At 41.3% G+C, this 16,107-nt stretch overlaps 1 protein-coding gene across 1 annotated transcript; it reads right to left on the bottom strand.

The window, feature by feature from the left end:
- Window positions 1–381: 381 nt before the first annotated feature.
- ATP6AP2 (ATPase H+ transporting accessory protein 2) lies at window positions 382–13,525 on the bottom strand. The gene is made up of 9 exons (XM_064473222.1): window positions 13,355–13,525; window positions 10,793–10,923; window positions 8,356–8,484; window positions 5,826–5,921; window positions 5,489–5,626; window positions 5,099–5,152; window positions 3,573–3,722; window positions 2,384–2,500; window positions 382–1,507 (listed from the first exon to the last, which is right to left on the bottom strand). The coding sequence occupies exons 1-9, from the start codon at window positions 13,422–13,424 to the stop codon at window positions 1,313–1,315; spliced, it is 1,080 nt and encodes a 359-aa protein (XP_064329292.1). The 5' UTR covers window positions 13,425–13,525; the 3' UTR covers window positions 382–1,312.
- Between the last annotated feature and the right edge of the window lie 2,582 nt (window positions 13,526–16,107).

A 16,107-nucleotide genomic window follows, 5' to 3' on the forward strand; every position in this document is an offset into this window, starting at 1 on the left:
TAACTCAATGAGCAGATCTTTTCCAGAAGAGGAACCAATCTTTCCAAGCAATAGGGAAAGTTAAGCACATTAGAGGACGACAAGATGAAAAACAGTCTCCATGTTGCTGTAGTCTGGAAGAATTCCTTTTACCACAAGAGCAAATGAGTTTCTAAAAAGCAGGTAGTTTAAAAAAAAGATTCAAACCACTTGTTTTAACCACACTCACTATTTGGTTTAGGAACTTTAATCCATGCAGGGTGATCTTCTAACATTTGCTTTTGAAAGACAGTTAAAACTAAACCCTCATAGACTTAGGCCCGCTGTCACAAATCGGAAGCTGCCGGCACCTGCTCTGTTCAGCTGAGCTAATGCTAAACAGAAGAAGCCACAAAGAATAAATGCATTCCAGAACCACTGGTCTTTGTTTTATTGAATGGTTGAAGTAGGACTATAATCAGGGTATATTTAAATCAAGTGTTGGTCCACTCTTATCAAAAAGAACTGATTTAGGTTTTTTATAATAACATCAACACAAATGGAAGGAATATGAAGCATCATAATAGGAACTTTCAACTGAACATGACATTAGACCATGATCCGACGGGTGCTACTCCAATATTTATAGGCTCTCCACTGTATAGACCAGCCACACTAGTGTTATTTACCTCCAGATCATTAAAGTTCTAAGTAAAGGATCCTTCTGTCTACAGCTCACATCTGAGCCATCAACATGAGATCAAAATGCCATTTGTGCCACTAGAATCACAGTCTTGTAGAAATATTTCTATATTTAGTATTTTACTAAAGAATAATTACTACCCTCTCTGAAGTTACATATAGCCATTATAAATATTTACATCAAACATTTACAACTGGTTCATAATATACAACACAACAATTTAGCTATAATTTCTAATCTTCCAGTGTAAAAGTTTCAAACAACATGTTGCTATCATAATTTCAATTTATCTGGTTTGCACACAGTCACAGGCAGTACAGGGCATTTCAAAAACTCATGTTACGTGATTAAAAAGATGGAATGATGTTACTTTAATAACAATTAGTTTGGGTATTGTTGGTTTGGGGGGGGGTTGGGGGTTTTTGTTTTTGATTATTTTTTTTTAAACAAGCAGATTTCAATTTCTAAATCCCATCTGGTGCTACTACTAACATTTAAAATAGGCTTGAGAGGGGAAAAAAAAAAAAACTTAGAAATAAATACACCTTTAAAAAAACTTCCACAATTAACCATGTCAGAATATTTGTTTTCCACACAGTTTAAAGGAGACCTTACTCTTCATCATTTCCTCGCACTGAAATACAGTGCGGTTCAATCCATTCTTATCTTCTGATTTGTCATCCTATAAATAATGCTGTCATACCCAGGATCCATGTTCCAGAGGTTGTAGGAGATAACTATCACAGCTAAAGCAAGACCTATCATCATCCACAGAATAATGTTGAAGATTACAGAGTAGTTGTAGTTATATGGATAGGCGAGGTTATACGGATTTTCTGTTTCGCTCTGTAAGAAAGAAAAGAAGTGTATTTCTTTAAAGTTAGCTTGCATACAAAACACATTCGGACTACATCGAAAATCTGAGCAATGTGAATAAGAGAGATGCATTTTTGTCTAGGCAATTCTGACGCTAGGGCACAAAATGCAAAAGTGATTACGTGACCAACATTAACAGAATCCAAAGGAATGGGCTGACAGGAGCCTCATGAAATTCAATGAGGACTAACACAAAGCCCTGCACCTGGGACAGAACAACCCCACTTAACAGCACAGGCTGGGGACAGACCGGCTGAGCAGCAGCTGTGCAGAGATGGACCTGGAGGTCCCAGTGGCCAAGGTGAACAGGAGTCAGCAGTGTGCCCCTGCAGCGACGAAGGGCACCTGCACCCTGGGCTGCATCCAAGTGTAGGCAGCAAGTCAAGGAAAACAGTTTTTTTCCCCTGCTGCAAGGCAGGACTTGCATGCACTACTGTACTGGGGAGAAATCGGCAGAAATGCAAATTCTAACAAGACATACGGGAGAAAGTTTTCACAGTGAAAGTGGTTAAGACTTTAGAACAAGCTTTCCAGAGAGACCCTGGGACTTCCAGCCACAGACTTTTCAAGAACTTGTCTGGACAAGGACCTGAGCAGCCTGACCTAACTCCTAAATTAGTCCTGCTTTGAGCAGTAGGTTGGACTAGATGACCTCCAGAGGCCCTCTTCAACCTAAATTACTATATGATTAAGTGAACTCAAGACAGGTAGGCTGACCTCTTCACCCCCATGCCCAAATCATAGTCAGTATTCTAGTCCTTAAAAAAAAGTTATGCTCCAGTGAAGAAGTGTTGCAGTTTGGATCACTTTTAATAAATGATATATACAATAATGTGCATCTACTACCTGTGAAGACTGGAGAATGGAACGCGTCTTCCTTGTGAGGGGAGAATTAAATGTCTTTACAGCCACCACTTCTACTACTGCATTCCCGCTATATAGATTAAACATCTCATCTGCAAACTGGAAAAGCAAAAGTGATTTAATTTAAAACCTACATTTGTAGCCAGGAATTAAGGAGAGTTTTATTAGCAAGATATATTAAACCATAAAACGTCAGCTCCAGGAATAAGCAGCTTATGGAAAGTTGTAAAAATTTACACTATTTTAGAATTCCACTGAGAAAGCGCCAACTTTCACCGGGTTTACATCACCTCTTTAAACCACCCCCCCAACCAGTGTTCGGCAGACTGTAGCTTATGACTGCTTTCTGGGCTGAAACTCATTCTTTCATCCCTTTTACAAAAGGCCCACCACCATATAGTTTCCCAAGTGTACATCTGTCAGTTTCAACAAAATATTTAGGTTCTCAATATTCCAATGGGAAATTATGAAACTGAGTATTTTAATCTGGTCCAAAGACTAATATGTCTAGTATTTAAATATATTTGCTTAACTGCAAAGAGGAAGAAGAGTAACGTTTAGAGCAAACAATTATTTGCCTTAGCAAATTCATGCTTTTACACTTCTGCATCATGCTTTTGAGACTCTTAAAAGTGACTGGTCTTAATAAAGATTTATCTAATGATTGCATAAGACTAACTAAAGAATTACTTTCTTGAGCACACTGAGAGATGAACGCAGTGATTTTAGAGGCTCGGAAATTTAGATTTATACAGCTTTGTGGGCAAGGGGAAACTAACCAATGTACCCTGGGATAAAGATATTTCCACATTTCTGAGAGGCAGTTTTGTAAGACATACTGGTGGTTTTAAACACAGGATATTTATTTAGGAAAAACAAACATATTGAATCATGTTGATATATGGTTTCAATATGTTCCTACTCCTTTACGCAAAATACCTAAACACGTTGTAGAATCATGTCAACACTTTCCAGAGTGACAAATTGATTTCATAACTGAACAACTGCATTTTAAAAAACAAACAACAAAACCAGGCATCAGTCAAGCCATCACTAATGAAGTGACAATTCAAAGCAGAAGATAGTCAATAAAGTAACTCCCTTGTAGTTAATACAAAAAATTATTTCTGTAGTATTCCCGTGAGTTCTGCTCATTAGCTAGAAAGTATACCTTTTGCAAAGAGTCTACAAGAATTTGAGAAGCATCCTTGAACTGCTGAGAGTCTTCCCCATATCGTTTTCCAACCTCTTCCAAACCAGCCAGTTCCAGTGAATACAGGTCTGGAGAATGGTCTTTGGCTAAGTGCTTGTGTCGAGACAGCTTTGGCACACCATTGAGGGCAGAAAGAAGTTAATTCATACACAGGTTACTTTAAAAGCGCATTTCACAAAATCAGTTTGCTGGGACTAATCCAGCCTCACTTTCTACAGTCATATTCCATATTGATTAGGAAGTGGAATTTCTTGCCAACTTTATTAGAAGATAGAAACAATTGTTTCTTTTTTTATTCTGCAGAAGGAAGATGATCATCATGTAGCATCTATTCCTAACATCATGTTATATACATGTAATATAGAGCTCTACTAAAAAGAAACATTATACTTATTCACATCAGAATCCTTGTTCTGTAACTGCCGTAAAAATAAAACTTGGAGAGAAAAAAACCAAATTACAATACTCAGATGCTACTCCACTGAATGCTTGGATACCCTCCACTGAAGCTGGCCTGTGCAAAACTGAGCAACTTCTACCTTGCTGTTGCCCATGTACAAAAGTAGTTTACTTAAGGAGTATCATCTTGTTGTCATAAAATCCAACCAATATAATCCAAATTATCTCAAAGGAGAGTAGCAATATTTTGCAATTCTACATGTGTGGAGCTGCAGCACTGACATTTGCCTGCACAAGAGAACAGTCTCTGAAAGCAAGGAATTTAATCTGCTCCTGTCTTCCCATCTACTTTAACTACAGCATTTCTAGCCTGAAAGACAAAACCACGTTGTTCTACCTCGTTCCTCAAGAGCCCCATTTCTCTCCCCCAGCCCTTCACCTAACGTGAACTACTGAGTTTTTCACGACTGTTTCCTTCACTTTAAGTGGCTGAGGGCTGCCGCTTGAAGGACAAAAAAACCCCAAAACACCTAAAAAACCCAAACAAACCATAAACCACAGCAATAAGACAGGAGCTTCTTAGTAAAAAGATCAGAATTAAAAGCTCGACCCTCCATTGGAATATTTCTATCACCACACCTATTCATGCTACAAACTCACTCCAGTCTTTCAGATAAAATGTTATGGTAGTATTTAGAAATAAAACAGTGGACAGGGCAAAAAACATGTTCTTGACTACCATTATATTTCTCAAGTAATAAAACAAGGAAAGCCCTGGAAAATTCTTCACCAAGTACTTCCTATGTCTTTGAGAGTGGAGAAATAGCAGCTCAGAATTCCCCCTGTTCTCACCAAACACAATACAAAAGAAACCACAGATGAAGGTTCTCATTTTCTTCTGTCAGTGGTAGGTCTGATACAAATAACTCGAGAATTCATTATTTAAAATGATGCAACCAACTGATGACACACTCAAATATATATCACTGGTTGCCAAGTATCCTGGCTATGGCTTCTCTACCTTTAAATGAGATCTCTGAAGTTTGTGACATAAGATGGGGAAAGTGTTTCAAAAAAAATCTTACCAGGCTTGCAATATCATGTAGGACTTGTAGCTCTGACAGAAAAAGCAAGTCAACCTGGGGGAAGAGGCAGGAAGAAAGTGACAGGTATTTCCTTTGATGAAACCAAAGTTAGGGAAGCCTCATTTTGTTGCAAGTCTCAGTATTTTACAACAGGTTGTCTGTTACAGCATCAGAACATGCTAGAAGATAATTACTCTTTCAGTAAAGTTACTTTAAAAAGAGCTTAACACTTACTTCTTAGAATTCAGTTAGAACAAATTAGATGGGCTCTTCAAGCAAAGCAAGGGCAGGGAAAAAAGGGAGAGGGGGGTGGGAAAAGGAAAAAAGCACAAGCTAACTAAGAATATTAGAAAAAAATCATTAAAGTTCCAAGTGATTAAAGTTTTTTACCTCGTTGTTTCTGCTGAGGGAGTTGAGAGGAAGGGAGCTGAGAATGGAGTTGTCCTGGAACAAGCGGTTTCGCAATTGGCGCAGTGTGACAGAAAGATCTTCAAATACAGAGTTTGCCTTGCCCACCATGTACACTCGCTGCAGGAATAGCCGTTTAATAAAAACAAAGGTTAGTTTTTAGTTTTTCCAGTCACACACTAATAATCAATCATACTTGCAATCTCTCTCCAATGCAAAATATTTATTTCATATAATCAATTGGTTTTGCTCCAGCCACACAAGTGGAAAGAGGTTTACTATTTAGAACATCTGGAATCAAGAGTGAAGCAATACTCACTTCCTCACTGGGGGCCAGCTGCAAGACCACAGGAGTTTCCTCAGAAAACAAAGTATGAATAGCATTCGCAACACTGTCTAGACTGAAAGGAACAGCCTGGAAGACAAAGTCCAGTTAGATTTTTGGGTAACAGAGGGCCTAATGATATAAAAGGAGATAATTTGCTTAACGACAGGAGACTAGAAAAATAGGACAACCTCTTTTTGAGCGAAGAGTATGAAGACTTCTAAAGTGATAACAACAAATAATAGCAGCCAACATGGAAAACAGATACACAGATGATATTTTGAACACACAATTTATTTGTATATATGGCAGACACAACATATTTTTAGGAACTTCAAGGGGCTATGACCGTGTAAATTAAGAGGCTTACTTAAGCTAAGAGTATAGCCTGATTTATCAGTAAAGCAAGACCAATATAGAAGCAACACAAAAGGGAAAACCAATCTTAATGCAAATGGGAAGCTATGAACCACAGAAAACTGATGAACAAAAATATACCAGTAGAAAGACCAACCGCTAAAACACACAAAAAAAAGAGCTATATAAAATTTTACTAAAAGAAATCCTAGCACAGTATAGTGCCTTTACTGGCAAGCTAATAAAACTGTTAGTTTTTCTAAACACTTACTTCTGGGTTTCATCTAAATAGAAGCAGAATGGGACATTTCCATTCACTAGTTAAAGAGCATAAAAATAGTTTTTCTAATAAATTTTAGTAAGTCTGTAAGCTAGGATAATTTGCACCCAGTTGCAGTCCTGAACACGGACTCAGTGATGATCATTTGAAACTATTCTTGAATATTGGAGAACCAGCACTTTGCAGCATACAACTGGGGCACCTCATTTGAAGCCATGGCAGCAGTTAACCGAAACAATTAAAGCTTAGGAATATTAATCCCTATTAATGGGAAATAAAGAAAATATGCATTATGTACACATCAGAACTTTATCAAAGTCACAAATGCAAATACAACTGAAGGCTTAAAGTATATTTAAGGTTTCTGCAGTTAGCAATGCCTATGCGGTCAGGTGCAGACAATCCTAAATCAGTTTTGGTCCAGATACCATTTCAGCAATGCCAACATGTAGCTGTGCCTGAACTAGTGCGCTCTGCTTGAAAGCTGATGTGAAAGCACATCTGTGTTAGGCTGAGTTTGACCCGAGTTTAATGTAAAGCCACATAACGTTCCAATTAAACACTGATATTTTAAAATAGATTAAAAGATTGTCTGACAGCTGTAAAAGTAATTTCATAGGGAAATCATCACCTCATCTTGGGGTGTGCAACAGGGTGTCAATATTAAACAAAACACTGTTCAACATTGTCACTGATGATTCCACAGTTTGACTGAAAAAATAAAATGATAAATAATAATTCTTAACAGGAGCACAGCAGTCGCACAGAGCCAAAATGCATGGTAAACTATTGCAAAACAAAGTTTTCCAAGATTGGCAGCAGCAGAACGAACTAACTAGAAATAACCTGAAAAACAACTCATTTGAAAAGGGTTTGTGGGTCCATGCTGGACAAACAACAGCTCAACATGAAGAACTGGTCCAATACTACAGCAAAATGTATTAAGCAGACAATGTATTTATAAAGAAGTGAGTAGACACTGTACAGTTACCAATATTTTGTAAGTCACTGTGCTCCTGTTAAGAAGTGTACTGACAAAAATCACATGACAGAGAGGCAACAGAATTTCCTGTTTTTAAATTTACACCTATCTGAACACAAGAACAGAGTTTTTTACTGTAAGGTCAGTCAAATACTGGCACAGGTTGCCTAGAGAGGTTGTGGAGTCTCCATCTGTGGGGATATTCAAAACCCAACCAGACACAGTCCTGGACAGCCTGTTCTAGCTTACCCTGCTTTATCAGGGGGTTAGACTAGATGATTTCAGGAGGTCCCTTCCAAACTAAATGATTCCGTGATGCTGTGACAAGTGTGAAAAAAGAGTCTCAGCAAAGACAGACAGTGACAGGTAAATTTAATTTCATTTGTTGGTCTCCTTTTGAAACAATCTAATTGAATGGTGTCTCAAAGTGCTATATTTCACAGTCAAGTATTTGCGGAAAACGCAAAGACTGCTTAGAGGGCAATACAGTACATGAAAGAATCAACATCATATAAAATATTATCACACACACTCAGCAGAAGCAAAAACAAGTTAATAATTCTGACTATGAATCAATAAGTTAACATGGGAAGCAGTGGATTCTCTGCCTCTTGGTATACATTTATTAAAACTAGGTGCCTTTCAAGGAGAACATGCTTTGGTCAAACAAGTTACTGAATTCAGCACAGGAGGCCCTGGGTGCTCTTAAAGGCCTCTCACCTCGTACAGGGGTCTGACTGGATTATTCATCTATACAGCCTGATCCAACATTCCAGGAGGTATGTGATCTTCAAGTGAAGTAAGAAGTAAGTGAATGTCCAGGACTACAGTAGAGAGTCAAGTACTTCTCATCAGATCACAAAAGCCACAGAAACTGTGTGACAGTTCCAAACGTGGATACTCACATTTTCAATGGGGTAAGAAATCCCTTTCACAGGCAACTCCAGCTTGTCTACTCCCTTCACTGTTACCAGCACAGTAGCTCGTGGTCTGTGAAACAGATCACCCACTGCAAGCCCAGGCCAGGAAAGGTCCTATTACAAAATAGTAAAAAACCTTGTATTTCACAGGGAGAAAGAGAAGAGCCCTCCCCCACCATTACAGCAAAAGAACTTACTATCTTGTTAATATCTCTGTGCAGGACAGCCTACTGGAAATTTCATGGGGAAGTAAGTTAATACTGGACTGCTTTCATCTTGAATAATGCTGTCTCAAGTTAACTATGAAGAAACTGGTAGTTTAAAAGCTGCCAGTAACTTCACATCAAAGTCTACACAGAGAAAGCATTATACATATTGGATATATCAAGAGTTATTTCCCAAAATTGCATTAGAAATATCATAGTCCACACTTAAGTGAAAGCTGAATTTAAAAAAAAAAGAAAAAACCCATCCTTTGCAAAACACGACAGAAACAGGTTTAGGCACATTAAAACACTAACATCTTTATATTTTAAGTGCCAGAAAGAAACAGGGAAAAAAGGGAAGGGAGTGTCAATTGTACCAACAGTCTACTAAGCTAAAACTTACAAATTGGCATAGAAACATAAAAAGATTCCTTAGTGGCTTACTACGGTTATGTATCAGTAGGAGCACAGTGAAGGCTACCTGGCTGCTTTATTCAGATGAATTTGTATTTTGTGTCTATTTGGAATGAATTCAATAAGAGATTTCTCCATTTGTGTAAAAGACATGACTGCTTGCTTAAGTTTTATGAAACCAATTTATTTAGATTTGAGAATTAAATGCCATTGGCATTATGATCTGTATCACCTCAAAGAAACAAGAAAAACCTTTTAAAGCACCATCAAGGACAAAAAAGAGGTTTGGCTTTATCTTGCCTTAACAAGGGAGGAATATTGAATGACTGGTCTTGTGAATACCCAGTGTAATGCAGTAAGAACTGTAAGCTCTCTACAGTGCACGTTCTGCACTGTCAGTTTATGTTTCTAGACTACAGCCTTGACTGCAAAATGGGTGTTTGGGCCCTGCAGTGTCCTCTGTACCAGGGCTGGAAGCTGCCTACACTGTGATCTCTGCCTTAGTGACAATGCTGATAACTTTCAGTTTCAGGGCTTAACGGAATAGAGTTATTTAAACACTTCCTTCCCTACCTGCTTCTAGGATTTGAAATAATACCAATAGAGAACTATTTCTACAGGATGCTGTGGACCCATCACAGCAAATTAATTCCAAACTTTGGCAAAGGCACACACAGAGTGAGTACTGAAACACCTTTTTTCCATGATAACCTTGTTATACCTCCAGATGACCAGTATGCCAAAAGTCAAGCGTTCAAACTGGGCCAAACCCCACTGTCTTGCTGGGTGTCTTTACATGCACTGCACACAACACCATCTGATGTATTGTTTTTTCCTTGATAAAATATTCAAAACATACTTCTTAGGAACACTACTTATAAGAATATCTGTTAGTAGTTTAATGACAAAAAAGCATAATTAATTGACAGCAAGATATTTTCAGACAAATCCCAGAACACAGGCTAAGCAGACCTGCATTCAAACCAGACTTATCAGACCCCTGGCTTAGCTGCAGTATGGAAGAAATGGGAACCGGCCTCACTCACCATCACTGTGAGAATAACCCAGCTTGTAGCTTTGAGTACCTGGCTGCACACAGACCCTGCTAGAGATGCCTGGCCATTAACCTTTCCTGTACTGCTTCAACAGCCACTCATCCCTGCTGAGGTCCAGCAAAAGATTCAGTAGGCAAGACAGAATCAATCCAAGGGCTCCTGCTCATGTACCCCACTTTAAACATCACTAAAGCTATGTTCAAAAAAGCTGATTTGGCCACACTACCACAAATTAGGTTTTCAAGTATTTGGATTACTTCCTAACTATTTGGTTTATTTGTTCTTATTAACTATGCTCAGCAGACAATCTTGCTGACCTGACAAAACACCTGCCTAGCCAAGCCATTTCTTACAATCTTCAGAGTACCCAAGCGCAGAGCCCTACAGATAGAGCTCATAAGCAAGAAATAACAGTGGTTTCCACAGATTCTCAGTACGTGACTACGGGTAGGGGGATACAGCATGTAGCTGAGTCTCAGAGGAACTGAGGAACATCACAGTAGAGACTCCACAGGCATGCTTCCTTCTGTAGCTGATGATTCAAATTAGCCAGCTAGCACAGGCTTTTGCTGCTCATATGACTGATACAGCTCTATGCTTGGAAACCACACTTTGACAAGTCATGCATTCCTCAAAACAAACAGGATGATGTTTTATATATCCCAGCACATGACAGGAAGATTTGCATGTTAAGTGAGCAGGTCTGTAGTTCTAGAGTAATTGCAAAAATCAAGACCTGAAACATACATCTTCAATAGAAAAGCCCATGGATAATGCAGCTACATCTGGGATCCGCTCGCCAGGAATGGGCCAACTTCCATCCCGAAAAACAACTGACTGAGGTGATCGTAAGACGCTAAATTCATCACCACATACACCTAAAAAACAAACAAAACAAAGCTGTCAGTTTTCACGACCTTTCCCTTACATTACAGAAAAAGAGCGTATTAAAGCTTAATATGGTTCCTTATTCCTCCGTCTCATACCTATCAATTTATGTAACACAAGTAATGAGAATCGATTGTTTTAATGCTCTGGAATACAAAATAAGGTTTCTATTCAGTGACAACTAAGGATGGACAAATCCACATTAACAAAAGCAAGACAAATATTCAAGCAACAGCACAGTACACTTCTGCATACTCACTAGCAGGTTGTGAGCGGTGTTACAGTTCAGACCTGGTAAAGCTAACTCTCAGCAGAGCCAGGCAGACTCCAAAATCCTGTTAGCTCCCAAGCAGCTATTCACCTACATGGCTCCGTTTCCAGGACTGCTTGGCATAACACCCCTTTTCATGCAGGCAACAGCCTCAGCCACTGAACCCAGAGGCAGGGGGATCAGCAGTCAGTGCTGGCTTAAACAGAGCACTGCCAGGAATGATCTGGCTTTGGCAGAACAGCTCCAGTGTCTCTGCTCTGCCTTCTCAACCACCTGACATTGTGATACATTCTTCTTCCTCAGATGTGGTACCGGACCCAAGCTGACCATGTGAAGCCACAATCTGCATTACTCCTCATGCTGGGTTTTCACTTATTTTCAATCCCCCCTTCCCTCTTTTCCCCATTACCTTGAACAGCAAAGTTGGCTGAAAGCATTATTTCTAATCTGTATTATGACTACAGTAATTTATTGCGTAATAAAGCCAGAGAGGACTTAATGAAATAGATGGGCTTATTTCAGTCTAACGTCCTATTTTAAAGTCACTTAAGCGTAACTGCAATACTGTGTACAAAAACATTTATCTAAATAAATTTTAAAACATATTTGGTGTATATAAGCAGCAATATGCACAATTAAGAACTTCAGACGTGTCCCCCCCCGAGCAATCTGTGTGTCTTTCTACCAGAAAGCTCATCTGACACAGGACACAAGAACAATAAATATTTGCAGGCCATCTAAGCTTAAGTTCTAATTATATAATCAGTCTGACTCCATACTCCAAAATTCCATGAATAGGATAACCTTCTTTAAAAAAAAAAAAGTATTTACTCATATGACCACTGAAAATTAAGTCACCAATCCAAGCAGCTATATAAAACAGTTTTCCAGGGCATCTGCAAATCTAAAGGCTATTTACATAAATAATGCAATAGTAAACTGACATGTTGTGCAGTTATAATCTTCCCCAACATCAATTTAACCAATATGACCTTGCAGATGCTGTTTTAAAGCCTGGATCATGATCATGCATACAAATGTTGACAGTAAATCTGAGCTATGTTATAATAAACATACTAAAGGAACAAAGTACTCGATGGAAGTCAGGGAAGGGTGGCAAAAGGAAGGAAACATGCCAAACCAACAGATGTATATGGAGCAGAACCAAGCATTTTTTGTTTTAAATTAATATGCATTCATTGGATGGCCTGCTGTCAATTTTAACGGTGTATAAACCCATAATTGGAAGAACAGACCTGTTCCCAGACCAATTCGCTTAGGAAGGAAATTACAAAGTTGCTACAAACATTTTTGCTCGGTAGCATTTCATGTTGCTTTAACTTTCCACAAGGCTATAAGACAGCCACACACGTTATTTAGGACAAGTTGGCTTACCTGGGGCAAGGTTGTTTAGGGGGATAAAATTAGAGCATTATGCTTTTTAACCAAATTTGCCTCGTTGGCCTTTGTTCAGCAAAACTGAATTCGAACTTGGGAACACAAGCCTTTCCCTCAGACAAGCTGTAATTGCTTGGCCACCATTCCCCACTGGGCTACACATGCAGCCAAGTCTAGAAGGTAAATTCCGAGGTGCAATTCATCCCGCGGACTATTATCTACTCACCTACAGAAAACTTAATTAAACTTCTACCTTATCAAAGCTGTACCTCAGGAGAACCCCGGCTCTCAAAAGCCTTTGCGAACCCGGACTGAAGAACTACGGGTACACTGAGTGAAAACTATCTGTGGGGCCTGGGAGCCCGACGGGCGGGTCACAAGCCGGGCTCAGGGCGAGTGACAGAAAGCCTCCGGCGACCGCCACATCAGCTCGGCAAAACACGAACACCCGCAGAAGGTAACGAACCCGCGCGTATTCATCAAACGCTGACACACACACACACACACGCAGGGGCAGGGGCACGGACATCCCCCACCCCGGGTCACCCCTCCCCCCACCGACCTGCCTCCAACCCCACACCCACCCGCGCCCTCCCCAACAGCTCGCGGCCCCCTTTCCCACCCTAACGGCCGGGCTGCCGGAGGCGCGCGGCCGCCCCTTCCCCCCGCAACGTCCCTCCGCAGCGGCTACGCAGCCCTCCCCGCCCCCCGCGGGCAGCTGGCCAGGCCGGCGTTCCCCCACCACCGCTCACCGGCGAGACAAGCCACCGCCACCAGCAGTGCCGCCTCCATGGCGCAGGAAGCCCCGCCACGCCGCCCCATATCCGCCGCCGTGCCGGCCGCCGCGCTGGCCAGACGCCGCCGGGAAGACACCGGGCCGCACCGTCGGAGGGAGAACGCCGAGAGCCCCGCCCACTAGGGAGCGCTGACAGACAACCGCCGCAGCCAATCTGCATGTGGGATTTGGGGCTACTGGGCGGGACTCTGCAGGAGTGACAGGCGGAACTGACCGCTCACCGGTGAAGCCCACCCTCACCCTGTCACGGGGTCGGCCGATCAGCTGAGACGCTGTCCGGCCGTGGGGGCGGAGTCTTAACTGAATGGCGTTTCCATTTGGCCAATCAGATCGTGAGAGATCACTGCACCATTTTCCTCCGCTCACGGTAAATTCACGGGGGAGCGGTGAGGAGGCGGAGCCTCGCCGGAATGAGTTGGCTGCTTATTGGACCAATCGGAATGCGAGGGACCGGGGCTTTTGCCCCTCCCACCGCCAATCGGTGTGACCACGATGGCGTTCGGCGGAGGCGCGGTGGGATTGGGTGGCCTCGGCGCGGGGCAGGGAAGGCGCTCTGATTGACAGTCAAGCGCACCATTCAGAGAGCAAGAGCGCCTGATACACCGTCTTCGCACCTGTGTCACGCGGGGTCGTCTGGCCGTGAGGTCTTGGCCCTGAGGGGAGGCCCAGGCTGCGGCGTGGCAGTTGTTCCCCTGTGCCAGTGCACCTGCAGTGCCTGAGGAGGCACAGAGGGGAGGACAAGCACCCATGTTAAGGGGGGGCTGCTTCCTCTAGTGGGGGAGTATGTTTTGGAGGGGAGAAGAGGGGCAGTTGTAGGTTTTCTGTTTCTCTCTTCAATGGGGTTTGAAAAAATAGTTAACTATGTTTGTGTGTTCATGCCTGTCGCCTGCCTCAGCATTGCACCCCTGAAAGGCAAGCAAAGGAGCTGAATCAGTGAGTTGGGCACCTCCACATAGTTTGTTGTTTAGATATTTATGGGGGAAGCTGCCTTCAGGGTCTTGACTGGGTCCATTAAGCTGGTGAAGGAGAGGGGCTGAGATGAAGTGTTTGGAAAATCCCTGCTTGCTTCCCTGAAGGTTTATTGTTGAAAAGAGTTACAGTAACATATGCACTTGCTGCACTTCAGCTGTTCTTGCTTGTAATAGAAGCAGGCAGCTGGGTATGTGCTGTTCAGTGTATGTGTAGTATTCCAGTAATAGGCCATGAACAATAAAGTTGCGAGTGTTTCTTGGGGTCTTGATGAGACTCTGCAAGTTGAGGCAGAGAAAAACCAGACTTGGGGGGTGAATTGTCATGTAGTATAGGAGGTTAAGACCTCCAATTCATTGTGGAGAACATCCTGTAAGTAAGACTGTCTTTATTTCTTTCCTGGATTCCTCAGAAAACAATGTGTGTATGTTCACAGGAAATCTAGGGAGTATTTTATCTCCTTTGCTGGAACACAACTGTGTCACAGTCACATGGTAAGACTGCATTTATGTGCTAAACATGCCAGAGATTACTGGCCATACAGCTATCTGATCAGAGCTATTCTCCTATGTATCTAGAAATTCCAGCCAACTATAGAAATACTTGGAAAATCTGCCTGAGCAACATTTCTGTACCAAAAAAAAAAAAAAAAGGGTGTGTCTAAGAGAATCAGTGAATGAGTTGGGAATGGCAGGTAGTGAAATGAAAGTGTGTGTACAACAATTGAACAGTATTTAAGAGAATAAAGTTATATCCCTGCATCTGCCACATAATAGTGTATGACAATGGGCAAATCACTTAAACCCCTATTATTGCCACTCATAGGTGGCAATAATAGTCTATTCCTTGTCTGTGAGATGATTTGCATAAATGAACAGGAGCTACTGCTCCTACTGTTGTCAGGTAGAAACTATTCTTTGAATATGAAAAACATGCCAAATATGTACTCTCAAATTCAGCAGCTGGCAAGTTACGAGCACTTCAAATTAATACTCAACTTATTCTTTACTCTGTATTGTGCATCACAAAACCAGCACCACATAACAGCATTTGTAAAATAAGTGCAAATAAATGTTTGTGAAATTACCTGGATGCTGTGAGAAAGAGTATGATCAAAATATTTGTTTGCTTATGGGGTTCTGCCTTCAGAAAAGGATTAGAAGAGCATACAGGAGACAAGGCCTGGATCACTGAACAAAAAAAGATATTGAGCGATTGCTTTTTCTATGAGTCCAGCCTGTTATGTGCACTGAGCAAGGCAGGTTGATATTAAAAAAGAAATACTCTCTTGTAAGCTGACAATGGTATCGCAACATGTATGCCCATGGGTTCTGGATTAAGGTTATGCAGGTTGCCTTATTTTTGGCGTTTACTGGCTCTTGGGTGCTTTACTTTGCAAGTGTAGTGTGCTCGTATTTACTGTGTGTATTTTAGCATTGTTTCACAAAGTTTTACCTATCTGGGAAAATATGGTTCCTGCACCAAAGATGCTTGCAGTCTGAAGCTGGTGATCATAGGACATCAAATATGAGTATACACTGGGTTGCCTTGTCACTGCATCAGCTGTACAGCTGCATTATCCCCCTTACCCCCCCCACCCCTGCCCCATTCAGATTGGGTCTACTCCCAAAACTGTCATAGAAATAAGGCAAGAAGGGTGGCTCAAAGCAGGAAGTTTGTGAAACTAACTAGAGGGCATTAGGTGGATGTGATGGTGTTTTAGATGGGAATGTAGCAGAA

This window comes from Phalacrocorax carbo, chromosome 1, assembly GCF_963921805.1.
Source record: "Phalacrocorax carbo chromosome 1, bPhaCar2.1, whole genome shotgun sequence".
Classification (NCBI taxonomy): Eukaryota; Metazoa; Chordata; class Aves; order Suliformes; family Phalacrocoracidae; genus Phalacrocorax; species Phalacrocorax carbo.